Source organism: Narcine bancroftii, chromosome 9, assembly GCF_036971445.1.
Source record: "Narcine bancroftii isolate sNarBan1 chromosome 9, sNarBan1.hap1, whole genome shotgun sequence".
Classification (NCBI taxonomy): domain Eukaryota; kingdom Metazoa; phylum Chordata; class Chondrichthyes; order Torpediniformes; family Narcinidae; genus Narcine; species Narcine bancroftii.
Window position 1 is genome coordinate 3878755 of NC_091477.1, and position 22086 is coordinate 3900840.

Consider the following 22086-nt stretch of genomic DNA (forward strand, 5'->3'; position numbering starts at 1 on the left):
TTCTGTACTCAGAATGTTGCTGGAATAACGTATGCATTAATTGTATGGAGTACGTCTGCTGAGCTCTGCAGCTCACAGCGGAGTTGATGGAGACTGACGTTCTTCTTGGTACCAAGAAAACAAAGCCAATAGAACCGAGTACTGGAGTTGAACGATATCGGAGTCCATGCGGCTGCAGAGTCTGCGGGGGGCTGGAGGTGAATCCATGGACACTCAATGTCTCTGATGGGACTTTCTTCTGCTTCTCTTCCTCTCGAACCATAAAGGGCACCAGGCGACACTAATGGCGGCTCTGTTGGCCTTACAGCTAGCAGAAGTTAAAGCAGATCATGCATGTTCTATTTTCAACGTCTTATTACGTGATAATAAAAGAAACTTCGATTATCTAGCAAAACTCAACACCCGTTATCTGGCTACTGCCTCCTGTCGCTGGGAACAATGCCCCATTATCCACCACACTGCACCGCCATCTTGTCACGACGTGATCATGGACAACTTTCCCGCAGCAACATTTCGTAAATCCAAAAGGTGCTCCTGAGTGCATCCTCCTGCATCGCAGAACAACCGCAGGCCGACACAGTTAGCGCGACTCTATTACAGCGCCAGTGACCCGGTTTCGAATCCGGCGCTGTATGGTCTCCCCATGGGGCTTCATCTAGGTGTTCCGGTTTCCTCCCACTTTCCAAAGACATGTAGGCTCAGTGGTTCCGTGGGTGTAATTGAGAGGTGTGAGTTGGTGGGCCGGAAGGGGCTGTATGTCCACACTTAAATAAAAACTTTTATTTAATTGAAAAAAATCCAAAGGACAACAACCAAGTGCCGAGCAGATTCACCAGGATGTTGGTGAATCTAAATTGCAGGGAGAGGTTGGATAAGCTGGAAGGGCCTTTTACGACGTTGCATCTCCAAATTATCGCTGAATAAGAAAGCACATCCCCCGTGAAGATCTAGCAAAAGTCGGCCAATCGAACAATTCATGAATTCAGTCCGTAGCAAACCTGAATGTGGGCGACTTCCTACAATCATCATCATGTTTCGCCATGAACCTAACCAATCACCAGCAGGAGCGACGTAGGCCACTGTGAGCTGTCACATAGCACAAAAACAGGTCTTCAGCCTCATTAACCATGCCGGTCATCCCATATATGTGACTTTGGCCCATACCTCCACAAACCTTCCCTCTTCCCCCTCTCCTCTCATCTCCCCGAATTTTCCCTCACTCCAAACCTTTCCTCTCCCTTCATCTCCCCTCCCCTGAATCTTCCCTCACTTCCCCCACCCCCTCACTCCAAATCTTCCCTCTCCCCAATCCTCCCTTTGAAATGTTCTAACTGGCCCTACCTCTGCCCTTTTCTCTGGCAGCTCGCTCCATATACCCAGCGCGGAGCAGGCTTGATGGGCCAGATGGGCTACTCCTGCTCCAACATCGACCTATCGTTTACCCATTCCTGCCTCAGCCCTGCCCCTCACCCCCACTGGTCCAAGTGACAGGTATCAGTTGGGAACATGGACTGCCCATTACCCCTCACAGAAGCTGACTGACCAGCCGGGTTCCTCCAGCGGTTTATTGCATGGAATTTTTATTGATTTCTTTTGTTAATTGGGGAAAAAAAACAAGATTTCGTTACTTCTTAGAAAACAAGAACCCAGCCACCAGACACAGTGACCAGCAGCTCAAGAGCAGACAGGTCCTTGATCCTGTGCCTTCAATCCATTGCCATGCCCGCTGTCTCTTGCAGCTGATTGGTCCACAGTGGAGGTTTAAATGTGATGAGGGAGGGTTGGATTACAGGGTCTTCCCCAGATCATCCATCAATGAATAGGAAAGCTCTCCACGATGCCGACGTTGATTGGAGGTCCATAATGGCTTGCTTTTAAATTCCAAATGACCCTTGGAGATCTTCAAGAGGGGCAGCAGCTGAAGGCTCAAAGGAATGGTGGGGGTGGGGGAGGGGGAGGGGGAAGGTTCCGCTGAGATCCTGGTGGGACCCAGTACACATTACAAGGACGGGGAAGGGAGGTTGGGGGATATCGGAGAGGAATACCTGTTGGATTGAGCTGAACCTAGCAGGGAAAGTCAGACCTTTAGAGAAAAGGGTTTGTGCTCAACAGGAGGTAGAAAGAGAGGGTTGATCGGACACTCCCGATTCCCTCAGAACTCTAGCCTGGTTCTGCTCAGGCAGTCAGCATCGAGGGGGAAGGCTTGCTGATCTCGACAAGCAGGAAAGTAGACTAAAGATTCAGCCAGGGAGCCTGGGGCTTGTGTTCAACAGACCTCTGGCCAAGAGGATTAGCAGGAAGGGTCTTCTCTGCCATGAACTGGTGAAATCTCACTGCAGACTTCCCAACTCTGGATACCCGTGCGAGAATGAGAGGGAGGCATTCCATCAAACACCAGATCAAAGCCCACATTGCTCTCCATTCCCTCTGCCCAGCCTGAACACCTCACGCTGTGGGCATCTTGTAGGGAAAATCCGGGTATAGGGTTCCAAACAAGACATCTCGATCTGGCCAGGAACGTGGAAGGAACCAGGGCTTCAGAAGGGGCGAGTTGCAGGCCCTACCGCCCCCACTCCTGGTCTCAGGCAGAGTCCGGGACGAACCTCTGCAGTCCCCTACCCGTGCTGTAAGCATGTGCCATAGAGAGGGCGGCATCTCGGAGTCCAATGGGCAGGAGGGAGGGAGCAAGGGAGTCGACGTACAGGAGGACGAGGCAGCACTCCATCACATCCGGGAAAGGGTGACACTGGAAGAGAAGATGGAAGGGGGTGATAACATTGACAGACACTGACGTAGACACCCCCACCCCAGTGGGGTGAGGGGAGGGGGAAACAAAGGCAATGGGAGGGGAGGAGGAGCAAGGGGAGGTGAGGGGAGGGGGAGGAGGGAGCAAGGGGGATGGGAGGAGGAGCGAAGGCGAGGGCGGTGGAAGCGGATGGGAGGCAAGGGAGTTGGAAGGGAAAGGGAGGCGAGGGAGGAGGGGAGGGTGAGCGAAGCGGTGGGGGGGGGGGTTGGTGAATGAGGAAATCTGGGCAGTGTTCGTTACATTTACGCACCTTGACGACCTCTGGAATCTCCGACTTTTGCCGGGCGACATCGTCCAACTCTCTCACTAACTCCACCATGGTGATCGTCCCATCCTCTCTGTGGAGAGGGAAAAGGAGGAATAAATTCTCCATCCTGTCCACTTTGCCACCTACCCCCATCTCACCAAAGGGACCCCCACCTCACAAGGCAAGTGGGACAGGACGCTGCCACATGTTGGGCAAGGGGAGCTGTCAGCTTCACAGCCAGACTCTTCCCCAGCCATGAGACTGCGCGAGCCAGTGATGGCTCACTGCCAGGTCAGAACGGGGGAGTGGTCAGGGGTCCGGAGGATTCAGTTCAAGAGCAGGGAAGTTCTGCCACAACTGTACAGGGTACTGGTGAGGCCACATCTGGAGTACTGGGCCAAGACGATTGACGTAGTGGTTAGCGCAACACCTTTACAGCACCAGCGATTGGGAATGGGGTTCGAATCCTGCGCTGACTGTAAGAAGTTTGTACACTCTCCCTGTGTCTGCGTGAGTTTCCCCCAGGGGCTCCAGTTTCCTTCCACCATTCAAAAATGTACCGGGCATCAGTTAATTGGGCGGCACGGGCTCATGGGCCGAAATGGCCTGTTACCGTACAGTATGTCTAAATTTTAAAAATTAAATTTATATTTGCGTGCAGTTCTGGTCTCATAACTGGAGAAAGGACAGACTGGCTCTGGAGGTGATGCAGAGGAGATTCCAGAGAGGAGGGGCGATCGAGTTGCCTGGGACAACACACAAAGGCGCTTGGGGTGACAGATGAACTTATAATCATGGAACGAACAGATACGATAGAAGCAGGGAATTTGTTTCCATTGGTAGGTGAGACTAGAACCAGGGGACACAATTTGGGGGAGTAGATCTAGGAGGGACTGCTTCTGCCAGAGTGTGGTGAATCCGTGGAATTCTGCCAAGGGAAACAGTGCAGGTTGTCCCTGACACTCCACAGATTCAAGTTGAAAAGGGTGAAAAGGGTGAGGGGGTGAATGGATGGGAGCATCTCAGAGGAAGAAGGTAATGATCACGCTGGATTAGTTCTAACCCCAGGTCAACTCTCCCTTCTCCTCTCCCCTCCATACTCGCTGACATACTGCCTGGGGCCTGTTAACATTCCCCACACACACCAGGTCCATTGCAGGCTCCGACCTCCCCACCCATTGCAGACATCTGTGTGAGACGCTATCTCAAGAAGGCAGCTGATATCATTAAGGACCCCCATCACATTACAGGAAGGATATGGAAGCTCTGGAGAGAGGGCAGAGGAGATTTACCAGGATGTTGCCTGGATTGGAAAGCAAGTCTTATGAGGCAAGGTAAGCCGAGCTGGGACTTTTCTCTTTGAAGCGTAGAAGGATGAGAGGAGACTTGATAGAGGACAACAAGATTCTGAGAGGCATAGATAGGTTGGACAACCAGCTCCTTATTTCCAGGGCGGGATCAGCAAACACCAGGGTATGTCTGTACAAAGTGAAGGGAGGGAAGTTTAGGTGAGATGTCAGTTTTTTTTTACTCTGAGAGTTGTGGGGGCCTGGAATGCCTTGCTGGGGATGGTGATGGAGGGTGAAACATTGGGGGCATTTAAGAGAACCCTAGACAGACACATGGATGGAAGAAAAATAGAGGGTTCCAGGGTGGGAAGGGGTTAGATATATTTATATTTGGTAGGACACAACATTGAGGACTGAAGGGCCAGTACTGTGCTGTTCTATGTTCTATCACAACCTTTTCTCACTGCTTCCTTTGGGCAGAAGGTATAGAAGCCTGAATACCAGCACCTCTTTCTTTCCAACAGCCGTCAGGGTCTTCAACCTCCCAGTGTTACAATGATCAGGGCCTGTCCGACACCACAGAAGGACTGTCTGCACCACAGCTAAATCACTTTTTCAGGCACTAGGATAGCTGTGAATATTCAGTATCTATCATTTGTTTTACATTTGCACCCCCCACCCCTTTATCCATGAGGGATATTTTCCAAGACCCCCAGCAGATGACTGAAACCACAGATAGTACTGAACCTTATACAATACGTTCTGTTAAACTGGGCGTTATACGATGTGAACATTGTGTGAACACCATATTATATACTTAGCAAAGCTGTGTGGGATTCTGAAGTGTACCTGTAAACTTTTTATTTGTAAGTAGGGATCAGTGTGGAGACCAACACGCGGCTGTTGGGAGAGAGTGGGACAGTGGGATCAGTGTGGGGACTGACAAGGGGCTGTAGGGAGAGGGATCAGTGTGGGGACCAACACGGGCTGTGGGGAGAGTGCGAGGCAGTGGGATTAGTTTGGGGACTGACAAGGGGCTGTAGGGAGAGGGATCAGTGTGGGGACCAACACGGGCTGTAGGGAGAGGGATCAGTGTGGGGACCAACACGGGCTGTGGGGAGAGTGCGAGGCAGTGGGATCAGTGTGGGGACTGACAAGGGGCTGTAGGGAGAGGGATCAGTGTGGGGACCAACACGGGCTGTAGGGAGAGGGATCAGTGTGGGGACCAACACGGGCTGTGGGGAGAGTGCGAGGCAGTGGGATCAGTGTGGGGACTGACAAGGGGCTGTAGGGAGAGGGATCAGTGTGGGGACCAACACGGGCTGTGGGGAGAGAGTGGGGCAGTGGGATTAGTTTGGGTATACAATTTCCAGTAGCTATTAATTGCTTTTTCTAAATTGCTGCAGATTTGCTCACGGTAACTAAATAATTATGAGACCACGGATGTACACGCGGTTGGATGTTGCCTGAATGGACGTTTTCAGACTGTGGTTGACTGAAACTGTGGATAAGGTGGGGTCCACTATATTGACTCTTTTTAATTCAATTAAGCGTATTATTGTAGTTTTTTGATACAGAGTAATCCTGTAGCCAAAATTACAGATGAATTCTTCATTAATTCTGAAGTGTTACAAACACAAATGTTAGTTTGGTATATTTTCTGTTTCTGATTTTGGATACAAGTAACCATCACATTGGCGCATGATTAAGCAACTTTTCAAAATATTTACATTTTTAAAACATGCACCTTATAATTTCGAGTTGCCAACTGTGTTCGGCAGCAGCCATGAGGGGTTACAGACTCCAGGGGAGCAGCGGATCAGTGCAGGGCACCAGAAACGAGAAAAACATTTCTCCCCCACTGCCCCGTTATGGAGAAAAAAAGGAGACGACCCCACAGCGGCGGACCAGCGAGGGGTCAGTGGCTGAGGGCCCCCCACAGGCTGCGGGCGACTTGCGGTTGAGGGAGCTGCACAGGCTGCTGGAGACTGACTGGTGGGAACCAGGTATCGGAGCCGGGATTCGAGAGGGAGCTGAGGGCAGGGAGAGCTTGTGGAGGGGCCTCAGCCACTGAAGGCTTCCTGATCGTGTGTAAGAGGTTGGGATCTGGAGCTTGGGTTGCCGATGGATTGAACAGGAGTCTGTGCGGCTGCAGAGGCTGCAGGAGGTGAATACACAGACACTCGGTGACTCTGAAGGGACTCTCTTTTGCTTCTTTCTCTCATACTATGCTGGGCGCCAGACGTCTCTAATGGCGGCTCTTTGTCTGCCTTACGCAGGCAGAAGGCAATTTTGTGTAATATTACATGTTCGTTCTATTTCAAGACGCTAAAGCAATCTTGAATCTTGCTTCAAAAGATAAGAATTCTGATGCATATGGACATTGTACAATGTGTATGACAATAAACATTACCCAACTGTGCCAGGTTTACAAGCACACAGGAAGTCCTGAATGCCCCAATATCCCCAACCTCAGTCAATGACCAGTCTCCAATGCTCTCAGGGATCTAACCCCGAGTTCAGCTTCTGACCCAAAAGAATCCTAACCCTCAAAGAAGAAATTGCCCAATTCAGACCCATTCACACCTCAATGCAAAGAGAGCTCACCTGAGCTCGAAGTCATTGGCCAATACTTGGCTTCCCCTCCCAGCAGAGGGCCCGTGTGTTGGGAATCCACCCAGTTCTCCCCCAAGTAACCCATTACCTCAAGGGAATCTCAGGCTTGAAATGGCTTGATGAAGAAGTGTCTTCTGACCCGTTTTCAACTACCGATTCTGGCCCAGTCTCAGTCTCCAGATTAGGTGCATTTGTAGGCCCAGGTTCAGGCCAAATCTCAGGCTTTGCATCTGCTTTCAGCCTAGCTCCAGGATCAGGCCTGATCTCAAGCATGGAGCCAACGCTTGGCTCACTCTCAGGATTAGGCTTCATCTTAGGGTCAACATCTCGTTTAGACCTGGCCCCATTTTCAGATCCTACTCTCAGTTCATTCTCAGGTTTGTGCTCATTCTCAGATTCAGGCCTAGTCCCAGGGTCCACTTCTGGTTTCAGCCTTGCCTCAGTTTCAGGCCCAAATCTCAGCTCGGCCTCAGGTTCACGCCTGTCTGTGGGTTCAGCCTTTGTCTCACTTTCAGGGCTAATTCTCTGCTCAGTCTCAGGTCCCAGCTTTGTCTCAGTGCCCGCTTCTGGTTCTGGCCTGGCCCCAGTTTGAGGCCCATCTCTCAGCTCAGTCTCAGGCCTGACTGTGGCCCTAGGCCCACGTCCCTGTGTTTCAATGCCAGATGACTGCCTCTGATGAATGCTGACCAGAGTGGCCACAGCCTGCTGGATCTCAGCTGTCCTCCTCTCCAGGCCCTGAAGCCTGGCATGGTCCACTGAGAGGAGGCATCTACACCTCACCAGGAGCTCCTGAGCCATGTTCACAGGCTCCAACGTTGTGCTGCTGACAAGGCTGCCAGGATCATTGGCCAGGAGGCCGAGGCTTGTCCGCTCCCTGCCCTCCTCGGATCCCCCCTCACTATCCCGGTGCGGTTCTGGTTTCTCCTCAGCACCAGCCTGAAATGTTCTGGAACGTTCTTTGCCCAGCTCCCACCACAGCTCGTACAGCTGTCCATAACACAGGAAGGCCTGTAGGCTTTGGAGAGCAGCTAGGCCGAAGGGATCAGGGGTCAGCTTGGCCTCCAGGTCAGGGATGAACTCTGCCCCTGGAAAGAGAGACAGATCACTTTTCAAATGGCCTGCATTTGTAAGCACCTTCCAATGGCTAAAACAGTTAACAGTTCAGCAGACACCCTTCTCTCCCTTACGTCCATAACCCATGTGCCTATTTAAGAGTCCTTTGAATGTCCCTTTTGTACCAGCCTTCACCATCATCCCTCGCAATGCATTCCACACCCCCACCACTCTGTGTAAAAATACTTAACTCCCCGATGTCTCCCCTAAACTTTCCTCCATTCACCTTAAACAGGGAGTGCATGATGGGACAGTGTAGAGGGAACTTCACTCTATGTCTGACCCTGGGAGTGCTGGGATAGTGTGGAGTGAGCTTCATTCCATGTCTGACCCCAGGAGTGACGGGACGGTGTGGAGGGAGCTTCACTTACCACCAAGGAGAAGGATCTTGTTGATTTCCTGCATCAAGGTGAAGTTGCTGGCGTTGATACATCGGACAGGAAGCCGAAGGAGGGTGGTGACTGACTCCACGTAGTCTGACAGCAGTGCACAGGTGAGGGACAGGGTAAGTTCATGTGACAGCTGGAGAAGTACCTGGGAGAGGGATCTCAATGTTAGTGTGGGGAATAGGAACGCAAACCCCCCCTATCACACGTACTGATTGCACACAATTCCAGAGTGACCTGGGGTGAGGGGTGGGGGAGAAAATAAGGGGCTTTGTGTCCACACTAGGGAGGGAAGCAGAGCCTGGGGAGGGGTCCCAGGTACTGGGGAGATGGTTCAGAGGAAGCATTCACCTTCCCCCACCTCTGGGAAAGGATGGCACTGTCGATCCATGAGAGAGGGGCAAGTCTAGGTGGCGCTCTGTGGGAATGGCCCCCATGAGACAGGCTCCTGAGGGGAGGGGCAGCACAAGAGGAATAGTGGGGGGAATCTGCAGCCGAGACCTCTGGGAATGGCCAAGGGCTCAGGTCATGGGCCAGGAAGGGGTAGTGAGGGCAGAGCGGGGTAAAGGTGGGGATGTGGGGGGTGGGGTCGAGGGTGGCAGAAGACAGGGGTGGGGGGGGGGGGGGGAAAATCGAGGGCAGACACGGTTGGGGGTGGGGGTGGGTTACCAGTCTAGCCTGGGTGTGGGCCGAGGGTGCCGGATACTCTGTGGCCTTCAGCTGGCGTCGAGCCTCTCCCAGTCGGATGCCGTCCATCGCGCTGACCCCAAACTCAGTGCTCCACACGGTGAGCATAGTGTCAATGAGGAATCCCCTAGGCTGGATGCTCCAGCTGTGGTATCGTGGGGCATTGAGGCTTTTCCAGAGAACCACGTCCCTGTCAGCGAGGGTCTGATACAGCAGCTCGTACGTGCACACCACCAGGCTCTGTCCCTGCAGTTCAAACAGTCAGCCTGAAAACCCTTCACACTGCAGGCAATCGGCCCTTCCCTCCTCCCCACCACAGCCTGACCCTCCCTCCTACCGCGGTACCCCCTCCTCCCACCCAGCCCCTCTCCCCAACACCGCCGGCCATCCCCTCCCTCCTACCACGACCTTTCCCTCCAAACCCACTGCCCATCCCCCTTCTCCTACCCTTCCACCCATCCCCTCTCTCCCATTCTGCTACCCAATGCGATCATGTCCAGTCCACACCAGCCTCAACTGCTCTTCTGCTTATCTCTCACATTGTACCCTGTGCAGTGAGAAGGGTTCGTCTGCAAGCAGTCGTGCAGGCTATCTCTAACATTCATACCAGCACACATTGCAGGATGTGGGATTACAGAGCAAGGGAAGATCAATGAGCACCAAGCAAGGGCAGTGTTATGTGGGGTTCACTCAGGAGTCTGATGGCTGCGGGGAAAAAACTGTCTTTGAGTCTATTGGTGCGCAGTCTCACACTCCTGAGCTTTCTCCCTGATGGGAGGAGGGAATGTGAAAGAAGGTAGAAGAACATCAAACATTAAGGGAAAGGGCAGAGGGCCTCTGCTCTATTTGTAGACATAAAGATTTGCGAGCATTGCAGATAAAGATTCACAATTAAACAAGAGTTGGGCAAAGTTCAAGGTTACTTGAGATTTCTGAAACCAAAAACAAGACATGGCTCTCAACTAGACAAATGTAGAATGGGCAAAGTTGAGCAAAATGAACCTTTCTAAAGTAGCATGTCTAGAGAAACGACAAGGACAGACGCTAATGAGTTGCAAGAAACCTGTGCAAATAACTTGTGAAATTACACATTATAAAAGATGTACCGCAATTTTGTATTTTTTTTATCCGTGCAGGGAAAGAGTGACACTGATCTTTGCCCCCTTACTCCCGCTAACGTATGGAAATGAAGTTGGTTGTATGCTCCGTGGTTCTGCTGTGTTATTACAGTGCGGGCCAACTTCCACAGGAGAAGAGAGTGTGTCCAGGGAGCGATGGGCCCTTCAGTGGGTCGGGTGCCTTTCCCAGGCAGCGGGAGATGTTGATGGAGTCGGTGGAGAGGAGAGAGGTTTGCGTGATGTTCTGAGCTGCGTTCACCACCTTCAGCAGCTTCTGCCTTGAGCTGAGCAGCTCAAACCATAACCCTCAATTTTCAATCTTCACATTTTAAAATATGTGGGAAGCCTACACCTCCTCAGGAGGCTGAGGAGGGCAAGGCTACCGGCCCCTGTCTTGACAACCTTTTACAGAAGTACAACTGAGGGTCTCCTGTCTGGCTGCATCTCTGTGTTGGATAGTAGCTGCAAAACATTGGACCGAATGCCATTAAAATGGGCGACAACAAGCAATTCAATTCCCTCCAACCCCAGAGTGGAGTGACCCCAATAGGGGGTACAGACATGGTGACACAGGTGCACAATTTCATGAAAGTGGAGATCCACGTATACAGAAGGGTGAAAACTGCACACAGCATACCTGTCTTCAGGGCAACAAATACCGGAACAGGGATCTCCCTTTACCCCAAGACCAAAAGACACGGGAGCAGAAATAGGACATTCAGCCCAATGAGTCTGCCCCGTCATTTAATCAAGAGCTGCTCCATTTCCCCACTGCCTGACCTTCTCCCCATAACCTTTGATGCCCTGGCTAATCAAGAACCCATCAACCCCTGCCTTAAAAACACCCAATGACCCGGCCACACTGTCTGGCAGAAGAAATTCCTCCCCATCTCTGTTCTAAGTGGACACCCTTCAATCCTGAAGTTGTGCCCCTCTTGTTGTACTCTCCCATCAGAGGAAATCAACCTTTCTACATCTATTCTGTCCATGCCTTTCAACATATTTCACATATCCCCCTAAATTCCAGTGAGTACCGGCCAAGAGCCCGTCAAACGCTCCTCAAATGATAACCCTTTGGCAGAGTCATCCTTGTGAATCTCCTCTGAACCATCTCCAACGTCAGCAACTGTATAAGACATTCGTGTATTGGTCACCCAAAGTATTAGGAAAGATGTAACCAAGATGGAAAAGGTGCAGAAGAGCCGATGAGAATGTCAGTGGGTCTATAAGGCTTGAATTATAGGGCCAGGCAAGGACCTTTCTCCCTGAAGTCTAAAAACAGGAAGGGGGGAACTTATGGAGGTTTACAAGATCACGACAGTCAGTCCTTTCATGGTTTAGCTGTTGCAGCACCAGGAACTGGATTCGAGTACCCCACTGTCTAAGGAGTTTGTATGCTCTTCCTGCGTGGGTTTCCTCCCACCCTTCAAAAACAAAAACATACAGGGGATGTAGATCAATTGGGTATAAATGGACGTCACGGGCTCGTGAGCTGAATGGGTCTGTTACCGTGCTGTGTGTCTAATTTAAAAATTAGGGGAATGTAAAATGAGAGGCCATAGGTTGAAGGTGAGAGAGGAAAAATTTAAAAAGTGACCTGAGATGATCTTCCACACAGAGGATGGTGGGTGTGTGTGGAATGACCTACCGGAGGAATGGTGGAGCTCCCTTTCCACCCCAGTCCAACCCACACTTACCAGCAAGCTGTCGTCACCTCGCAAGACCTGCTGAGCCCCCAGCCAGTCTCGCTGCGACAGCAGGTCCAGGGCGCACCTGGAGGCGAGCTGAGCGGCTAGCTCTCCCTCCCTGGACACCAAGGCCACCTTAGCGGCCGTCCTCAGCGAGGCTGCATCTCCCTTCTTGGCCAACACCTTGGCTGCATCGTAGGGCGATCCTGTAGCCAGGTGGCTGGAAAGGAGAGGGGTCCGGTGAGTGAGTTGGTTACCTTGTATACTCGTGTAATAGATGAGTTTTGGGGACCAATTTTTTGGGTCAACTTTTACATGGGATTGACTTTTACATGGGATTGACTATTACATGGGATTGACTATTACATGGGATTGACTATTACATGGGATTGACTATTACATGGGATTGACTATTACATGGGATTGACTATTACATGGGATTGACTATTACATGGGATTGACTATTACATGGGATTGACTATTACATGCGTATCCACGGTAGTCTGGAGGATACTGTCTTCTTTTAACATTAGAAACAAGTGTAGGAGTCGTCCCTCCTACCCGTCGAGCAGGCTCCCCCATTCAGCGAGACTAAGACCAATCTGTCCACAGACTCAGCTCCACTCTGCTCCTTCCTTGGGCAAAGAATTCCACAGATTCACCACAGGGTGACAACGGGTTTATTGGGAGAAGCAGTTCCTCCTCACCTCCGTCCTAAACCTCTTCCTTCAAAAACGTTCAGGGGTTGTCGATCAATTGGGTAGCAAGGGCTTGTGGGCCGGAAGGGGCTGTAACCACGTTGTTTGTCGAAACTAAATTAAATCTTGAGGTTGTGCCCCCTAGTTCCTAGTCTCACCTACCAGAGGGAGCAATCTCTATCTTACCCATTTCTTTCATTAATTTGTACATCTCATTTTTCTGAACTTCAGTGAGTACAGGCCCAAACAATTCAATCTCCCCTCGTAGGTCAACCCCCTCATCTCTAGAACCAACCTGGTGGACCTCCTCTGCTCCACCTCCAAAGGCAGTCTATTTTCCTCAAGTACGGAGACCAGGTCTGCCCGCAGCGCTCCAGATGCGGGCTCACCAGTTCCTTGTCTAGTGGCAGCAGAACCTCCCTGATCTTGAATTAAATCCCTCCAGCAATGAAGGCCAACATTCCATTTGCCTTCTCGATAGCCTGTCGCACCTGCCAACCAGCCCTTTGCGATCCATGCACAAGCGCTATTTCCAGAGCGTTCATGTCCCCTTCCTGTACTGGGGTGACCAGAACTGTGCACAGCACTCCAAGGGCAGCCTCACCAAGGTTTCATATCGCTGCCACATGACTTCCTTGCCTTTGTACTCGATGCCCTGCCCAGTGAAGCGAAGCGCACCATGAGCATCCTGTTGCCTTAAACAGAGGTATGGACCCTGATCCCTCAGCATGCCAGTGCTTCCAGAACCCTGCCATTAACAAGATGGGTTCCACTTCATTTCACCCGCACCTTTTCTCTGTCCGTATCTGAAACGGATCTACATCCTGTTACATACTTTGATGGATTAGAACCATTGATGGAGAGGTCCATTCAGCCCTTCAATGCAGCACCGCCACCATATCCATGCCTTCCCTTCTTCCTTCTGAGCGTGTCTAACGAACCTGGACTCAACAACTTTCAGTGGGCGGGCATTCCAGAAGTTCACAGCTCTCTAAGTGAAAAAATGTTTCTCCTCATCTCAGTCCGAAATGGCTTCCCCCCATCTCCTGAGACCGTGACCCCCTCCCCATCCCCCTGTTGTGGACTTCCCCAATATCGAGAACATTCTTCCTGCATCTAACCTGTCCAGTCCTGTCAGAACTGTATGTCTCTGTGAGATCCCCTCTCATTCTAAATTCTAATGAGTATAATCCAAGCCCATTCACTCTGTCCATCAGTGCTGCTGTCTCAGGGATCAGCCTGGTGAGCCTTCACTGCACCCCCTCGAATCCATGATCGCGGGAGACAAATACTCAAGGTGTGGCCTCTCCAAGCCCCTGTACAACTGCAATCAGACCTCTCTGCTTCTGTATTCAAAATCTGCTGCAATAAAGGCAGTTTACTCTCTTCACCACCTGCTGGACTACAATCCAGCCTTCACTGACTGATCCACAGTGACCCCAGGTCTCGGTGCACCTCCCCTTTTTTCCTAACTTCTCACCATTCAGATAACAATCTGCCTGCCACATAGTCCACAACACTGTCTGCCTCTTCATGCCATCTGCAAACTTATGAACCTGCCCAGTTTTTATTTACCGGCCATTTATATACAATACCAACAACCAGGGAGTCAATGCCATTGCCTGGGGCACGCCTCTGGTCAGGGGCTTCCAGCCAGAACAACATCCTCCCATCATCTTCATGGGCCAGCCAGTCACAACGCCAGTCCCTCCAATCACCACTGTCGCTTCAAACCTCTGCACAGCAAGATCCCACCAACGGAATTGAGGAAGTTGTTTCATCTGGTGCCGTGGTTGAAGGTTCTGAAGGTTAGTGTTGGGGGAAGATGTGTTGGGTAGGGGGCCGTGACTGACACACATGGGACCTTGCCTCACCATTTGGCTGCAATGGAGTAGTGTCCATCCTTCTCCATTTGGCTGGCCCAGCTGGTCAGGAGGTCTTTCAGAACAGGGTCATCAGGCTGGAGAAAGGCTTTAGCCAGGGCAACAGCTTCTCTGTCGGAACACGAACAAGGTCTCAGGTCAAAGTGACCAAACGAGTGCATCACAAAAGTTTGGGCCGATGGAACATTGAAGGGTGCAGAGAACCGTGAGGATCGAGTGGCTGCATGGTTCACGCGATGTGATTACAGCGCCAGCGACCCCTCCCACCCTTCAAAACGTAAGGGGGCCATCGGTTAATTGGTCACGTGGATGTACTTGGGTGGCAGTAAAACACACCACTGGAGAAACTCAGCAGGTCAGTCTCCTTTATATGGGTAAGATAAAGATACATAACAACGTTTTAGGCTTGAGCCCTTCATCACTGATGTTTGATCTGCTAAGTTTCTCCAGCGTTGTGTTTTTACTTCAACCACAGTGTCTACAGACGTTCGTGTTTTACTGTGCACTTGGGCAGGCTGCTGGGGCGGAAGGGCCTGTTATTGTGCTGCTGGGCCGGAAGGGCCTGCTACTGTGCTGCTGGGCCGGAAGGGCCTGCTACTGTGCTGCTGGGCCGGAAGGGCCTGCTACTGTGCTGCTGGGCCGGAAGGGCCTGCTACTGTGCTGCTGGGCCGGAAGGGCCTGCTACTGTGCTGCTGGGCCGGAAGGGCCTGCTACTGTGCTGCTGGGCCGGAAGGGCCTGCTACTGTGCTGCTGGGCCGGAAGGGCCTGCTACTGTGCTGCTGGGCCGGAAGGGCCTGCTACTGTGCTGCTGGGCCGGAAGGGCCTGCTACTGTGCTGCTGGGCCGGAAGGGCCTGCTACTGTGCTGCTGGGCCGGAAGGGCCTGCTACTGTGCTGCTGGGCCGGAAGGGCCTGCTACTGTGCTGCTGGGCCGGAAGGGCCTGCTACTGTGCTGCTGGGCCGGAAGGGCCTGCTACTGTGCTGCTGGGCCGGAAGGGCCTGCTACTGTGCTGCTGGGCCAGAAGGGCCTGCTACTGTGCTGCTGGGCCGGAAGGGCCTGCTACTGTGCTGCTGGGCCGGAAGGGCCTGCTACTGTGCTGCTGGGCCGGAAGGGCCTGCTACTGTGCTGCTGGGCCGGAAGGGCCTGCTACTGTGCTGCTGGGCCGGAAGGGCCTGCTACTGTGCTGCTGGGCCGGAAGGGCCTGCTACTGTGCTGCTGGGCCGGAAGGGCCTGCTACTGTGCTGCTGGGCCGGAAGGGCCTGCTACTGTGCTGCTGGGCCGGAAGGGCCTGCTACTGTGCTGCGTCTCCAAATTAAAATAAAAATCTTGACTTTTCCCAATGAAGAACAAGAGACGTTATGCTCAAACTTCACAGAGCGGCGATTGGGCTATGCTGGAGCACAACCTCACAAAGCCCAGCGAGAGGAAGGACAGCAACAAATTGCCAAGGAGATTCAGTGGAATGTGGCCGGGATCGGAGGGACAGCGCTACAGGGATAGGCTGGGTCTTTATTCCCCGGAGCGAAGGAGGCTGATGGGTAATCTTCTAGAGGTGTAGGGAACCATGAGGGTTGCAGGCAAAGCGATGGCCCATGCTCCTTTTCCCAAGGTAGATGATTCTAAAACTAGACGGCTTAAGGTGAGAAGGGCAGATTTAAGAGAGCACTGAGGGGCATCTTTTTCACTCAAATGATCTGTATCTGGAACGAGCTGTGGGAAAAGTGATAATGGTAATGACTTTATTCTTGGCATAATACAGATGCAAAATTCTGTACATTCAATTAAACTAAAAGAGATAACAAGGGGAAGGTCACCCTCCTACCGGAACATCTGGTAGCTCTGCAACAGCTGCACAGCCTGGTGGACCCGGTGAATGGCCAACAGGAGCGTGGCGGCCTTGGTGTACTGCTCCTGGTAGCACAGCTGTTTGACAAACGCTTCAATCGTCCTCACCCACACCGTATACCCAGCTGTAAGGCAGACAGCATCTGTGAGAACCTTCATGCACGCTGGAGATCTCTCCCTGCCCAATTTCAACCACACCGTTTCAACACCACACCCTCCCAGGGCAGGGGCAGCACGGGTTAGATACAGAGTGAATGTCTGTCCTTCCAAGCTGTCCCATCACACACTCCCAGGGCAGGGACAGCAAGAGTGAAGCTCCCTCGACACTGTCCCATCACACGCCCACAGGGCAGGGACAGCACAGGTTAGATACAAAGTGAAGTTCCCTCTACACTGTCCCATTACACATCCTCAGGGCAGACACGAGGCTAGATATATCCCTCTACACTGTCCCATCAGACACCCCAGGGCAGGGAAAGCCAAGGTTAGATACAGAGTGAATGTCTGTCCCTCTACACTGTCCCTGTCCTATCATACACTCCCAGGGCAAGAACAGCAAGAGTGAAGTTCCCTCTTCACTGCCCCATCACACCCCCCCACCCAGGGCAGGGACAGCTCAGGTTAGATACAGAGTGAAGCTCCCCTTCCCTGTCCCTTCACACACCGCAAACAGCAGAGATTGGGTCACGACCAACAGTGCGGTTGAACATCCAGGACAAAATAGGGAAGTGTCTGCCCCAGCCCATGTGGAGTGACCCCTTTTGGCAGTAGAATGAGGAAGACAGTGTGGTCTGGGGCCAAACCCAACTCGTTGAAGATAACGTGGTTGTAAAAACGGGCGAGTGTTGGGAGGGAGAGAATATCGCAATGGAATTACTTCCAGTCAGAGGGAAGGGACCTACCCATGGGCGCCATGGCGACCAAAGTGTCATTCAGCTCTCCCCGCTCGATGGCCATCTCCAAGGCTCCCTTCACATCGCCCTTCCACAGCAGCAGCTGGTACCACATCTCGGGGTGGCCAGCCTCGACATGGTTCTGACCTGTCAACACAAAGCATGGGCTGGGCGTTGCCACACGGCAGCAAGGCAACTGTGTTAACCATTACTGCAAGCCTTCAACCTTACCTTGCCTTCTCTTCCCAAGGCTAGCCGCCCAGTGGAACTGCTTATTTACAATAGAATTCCCCGTGATCCGGAAACCCAAACACCGGCAAAAGAAACGCCGAGGAAATAAATTAAACCTCATAGGTTAACCCCCTCGACTGGAATCAACCTGGTGACCCTCCTCTGCTCCACCCCCAAAGCTAGAACATCCTTCCTCATGTGAGGAGACAGAAGTGTAAAAGCAGAAGTGTGCATGGCGAAGGGCCCAGGCCCAGACCATTGGTTACCCTTCACTTCCCACGGATGCTGCGCGACCTGCCGAGTTTCTCCAGGACCTCTTGTGTATTTATCCCAAATCTCTGCCTTCTGCTGGTGAACCATATAATCATCTACAGAGCGGAAAAAGGCCATGTCGGCCTTTCGAGTCCGCACCGTTCACTAGAACTCCACTAGCTCAAACCTCCCGCTCTCCGCCAATAACCCTCCAACACCCTCACCTCCATGTACACATCCAACCTTCTCTTAAATGACAGAAAAGAGACCCTGCCACAACTATCTCATTCGGAAGATCATTCCATTCTGCCACCACTTGCTGAATGAAAAAGTCACCTCTAGTATTTCTCCTAAAGTTTTGCCCCCTTACCCTTAACTCATGGCCTCTTGTTCCAACCTCCCCTGCCCCCTGGGGAAAGAGTCTGTTTATGTCTAGTCTATTTATTCCTTTCATAATTTTAAATAGCTCTATCAAGTCCCCTCTCAGTCGTCTACATTCCAATGAATAAATTTCTCCCTGTAATCCAGATGCTGCAAACCAGGCAACCTTCTTGTAACCTTTTCTGCACAGTCCCCCATCCATGCCAGTAATTACCCCTAACTCCATTCATCCCTGATCTTCTGCAGGCTTCATGTGGCATCTTATCAAATGCCCTGTGGAAACCCAAACATCCACCTGCTCCCTTCGATCCACCGGCTCAAAGAACTATAATCATCACCAAAACACAGAGGCCATTCAGCCCATCGCTAGGCTGCGGATTCCAGTTTCAGAGCTCCCCTCTGTGTAGCCGTGGACTTGGCTCCACTTACAGCAGAAGACATAGGAGCAGAAATAGGCCATTCAGCCCATCGAGTCTGCCCCATCATTCAATCATGAGCTGATCTTTTACCCCACTCAGTCTCACTGCCTGGCCTTCTCCCCATAAACTGGCTAATCAAGAACCTATCAATGTCTGTCTTAAAGATACCCAACGATGTCCTCCACAGCCTTGTATGGCAACAAATTCCACAGTTTTACCACCCTCTGCCTGAAGAAATTCCTCCTCATCTTGAAATTGTGCCCTCTCTTCCGAGACTCTCCCACCATGGAATAAGATTGTGAAAATTAATGAGGTGGGCAGAAGGTTCCCACTGGTGGTGGAATTCGGAGAGATCCCTCCAACCATGCCCCAGGCTTCTGATCCAGTAGTGCGGGCACCCTGCGGACGGCACACTCCACGTCAGCAGCCCCATTCCAGTGAGAATCCCACCCGAACCACTACCGCTTCCCTCGCATCCCAAATCCTCCACCCGGGGACCTCACCGGCATCCAGCGCAGCAGCCCACCCCCTCTCCACCACCCAAGTCCTTACCTTCCTCTTTAAACATGCGGTACAGCGCTGGTCGATCCATGAAGAGGCCAAGCTGGATCTGGTCGCCCAAACCAGCCTGGCCCTGGTCATCAATCCCTGCGTAAACAACATCGGGAGTCCAGGGTACAGCTGGTGCAGGCAACCACGATAAACACAGAGACAAACAGGCCCAAAACCATGCCCACTCTCCCTCCCCCCCCCCCCACCCACCAACCTCATGCCTTCTGGTTCTCTTACCAACCGGAAATCGAGAGATCAACACTGAATCAACCCAAAGGAGAGATGGAGTACAGGAGGTTGAAGATCCTCCTTATGGAGGTTCATAAAATCATGACGGCATGGCTATGATGAACAGACACAGTCTTTTGCCCAGAGTAGGGGAATCCAAAACTAGAGAGCACATGCAAAGTGAGAGGGGAGAGATCTGAGGGACCACTCTTTCACATCTGGAACAAGCTGCCAGTGGAAAATGGGGAAAAATTACATTCAAAAGATATTTGAGGGGCTCTGAGGCTGCAGAACATACAGACTGCAGGCTGCAGGTGATTCAAGGTGAAGAATCCCCAGAGAACGCACACCAGGCTGAGGACTGCTGAACACTGGCCAGAGGGGTATCAGAACCGGGATCCCAGAGGGTGCTGGAGGCTTCCTGATCATGTCAGTTTTGGACCGAAGGTTGTGTGGCTGTGGGAGCACTCGAAGTGAAACCACGGACACTCAGTGACCTGGGAGGGGAACTCTCTTTTGCTCCTCTTTCTCTGACTGTAAGGGGGCGCCAGGCAATTACTGCTGATGGCGAATCTCTGCCTGCCTTACGGTGGACTGAATCTTTCGTGTCTGCCTTATGACAGACTGAAACTCCACCTGCCTTAATACAGACTGAATCTATTGTCTGTGCCTTACGGTAGACTGAATCCTTGTCTGCCTCACGACGGAATGAAGGAAATTTTGTGTTATATCACATTTTCTGTTTTATTACATGAGAATAAAATTAATCGTATCGAGGACAGACTTGCCAGGTGCATCACAGTGTGGAACGGGAGCTGCTCTGCTCAAGGTCGGGAGCGAGAGAAGCTGCAGAAGGTGATGAATGCAGCTCAGAACATCACACAAATCTGCACGGACCCTGTTTACATCACCCACTGCCCAGGAAAGGCAGTCGACTCACTGAAGGTCCCGTCACACCCCCGGCCACACTCTCTTCTCCCTCCTCGTGCACCAACAGGGTTAAAGACAGTTTCTTCCTTGCAGCCATCAGGCTCCTGAATGAACCCCAACGCAGTGCTCTCCTGCTGCCCTTGCTTGGTGCCAATTGATCTTGCTAATCAATGCAATTTCACACTCTGCAACAGTGCTCATTCTTCCATGATATACGGCTGGATTAATGTTAGAGCTGACCGGTTAGACTACTTGTAGAATAACTCGCCTCACAAATAATAAATTTAAACCGAGCAAAGCCTTGGATTGATGGGCTGATCAGCCTCCTTGTGCCTACACAGATAGAATTGGTCAAACGCAGGCAGGGGATACGTGTGGGTGGGATATTTTGGTTGGTGTGAGCAAGTTGGGCCTGTTTCCACGCTGGGTTTGTCTGGGAACGCGGCGGACCCCAACTCACCTTTGTCGTGGAGGAGATGAGCGAGGTTCACGCAATCTGCGTGGAGATCCTCCTTCGACCGGTGATCGTTGGACGTACTCAGCGGAAACATCGACCTGCCCTTCTTCTTCTTCGCCACCGCCGTGTCTGCAAAACCAGCCCGAGGGTCACCGCTGTGTTCCTGTTACATAGGAAGCGAGTCCTCCATATGGGGGACCGAGGTCCTTCGTGGGGCAGCTGGAGACTGCGTGGCATTGGGACTAGAATGCTGGGGTGGTGAACAGGGGCGGGGGTTGAGAGGCGGTGACCGGGGGGGTGGAGAGGCGATGGGGGGGTCACTGCACAGGTTCAGTTGTGCATTACACACACACACACACACACACACACACACACACACACACACACACACACACACACACACACACACACACACAAATTCCATCCTACCTTCCCCCCCACCCTCCCCAATCGCTCATCCGACCCTCCCCACCACCCCTTTCCCCTATCAATCTTGCAGCCTCCCCATCCCCTCAACCACTCCCCCACCCCACGACACCCCAAACCCGCTGCTTCACCCAACACTTGCGTGGCCTGTGGGTCTTGGCCGTAACTCCCATTTCACCTCCCCACCCCATTCCCACACACGCGCCTGTCCTCGGCCTCAGGCCCTGCCAGGGTGAGAACCAACCTATCTCTCTTCTGCTGGTTTTCTCTTCTCTGCTCCCACCTGCATCCACTTGTTAGCTTGCGCTCCTTCCCTGACCCCTTCTCCCTCCTCTCCTGTCCCTTCCCCCCCACCCCCCCCCCCAACATTTTTATTCGGGAGCCTGCTCTGCATGACAGTTTCTCCAGCAAACTTGTGCGCTGCAAGCTCCTGGGTAGACTTAAACCCAACATCACCTCTTCTCTACCTGTTCCCATTCTAAGGCCCCCCCCTCTCACAGGAACCCTTCTCCACCTCCTGTCCAATACCTCATCATTATCAGATCCTCACCAGCTTCTCTTCCCCCCTTCTTTTTCCTCCACCTTGATGAATTTGGAATCACCCCTTCCTACACCAGTCACTGGAAACAGTCCCAGTCCACGGGCTCTCTCCAGCTCCTCGCTGTGTGCCCAAGTCTCTTGCCATTCTGCTGTTTCCCAGGAAGGGCTTCACCTGGCCTCTCTCTCTTCCTCTCCTCCTTCGGTCGATCCTTCCTGCCCTGCGGAGCCTGGCCCATTGGAGGCGGCGCTGCGCTAGGAAGCGAAGATTCTGCGTTCTCCTGAGCTCCCAGCGATGCTGTCAGGGGTAAAAGGAAGATGTGTCAACTCGACAGTTCAACAGCGAGAAAGAAGGCAGGTCGAGCAGAAGGCAGAAATAGGCCATTCAGCCCATCGATTCTGCCC

General features: G+C 52.3%; 1 protein-coding gene across 1 annotated transcript in view; it reads right to left on the reverse strand.

The window, feature by feature from the left end:
• Positions 1-1551: 1551 nt before the first annotated feature.
• gemin5 (gem (nuclear organelle) associated protein 5) overlaps positions 1552-22086 on the reverse strand; it is a 51876-nt gene continuing 31341 nt past the window's right edge. The window contains exons 17-28 of the mRNA XM_069898021.1: positions 21857-21979; positions 20722-20847; positions 19104-19199; positions 17278-17415; positions 16353-16500; positions 14523-14642; positions 11960-12170; positions 9127-9390; positions 8443-8605; positions 7047-8043; positions 3057-3144; positions 1552-2746 (exon numbers count right to left, since the gene is read on the reverse strand). Of these exons, the coding sequence (XP_069754122.1) occupies positions 2582-2746; positions 3057-3144; positions 7047-8043; positions 8443-8605; positions 9127-9390; positions 11960-12170; positions 14523-14642; positions 16353-16500; positions 17278-17415; positions 19104-19199; positions 20722-20847; positions 21857-21979 (2639 nt within the window). The 3' untranslated portion in view covers positions 1552-2581. The remainder of the gene's footprint in view (positions 2747-3056; positions 3145-7046; positions 8044-8442; positions 8606-9126; positions 9391-11959; positions 12171-14522; positions 14643-16352; positions 16501-17277; positions 17416-19103; positions 19200-20721; positions 20848-21856; positions 21980-22086) is intronic.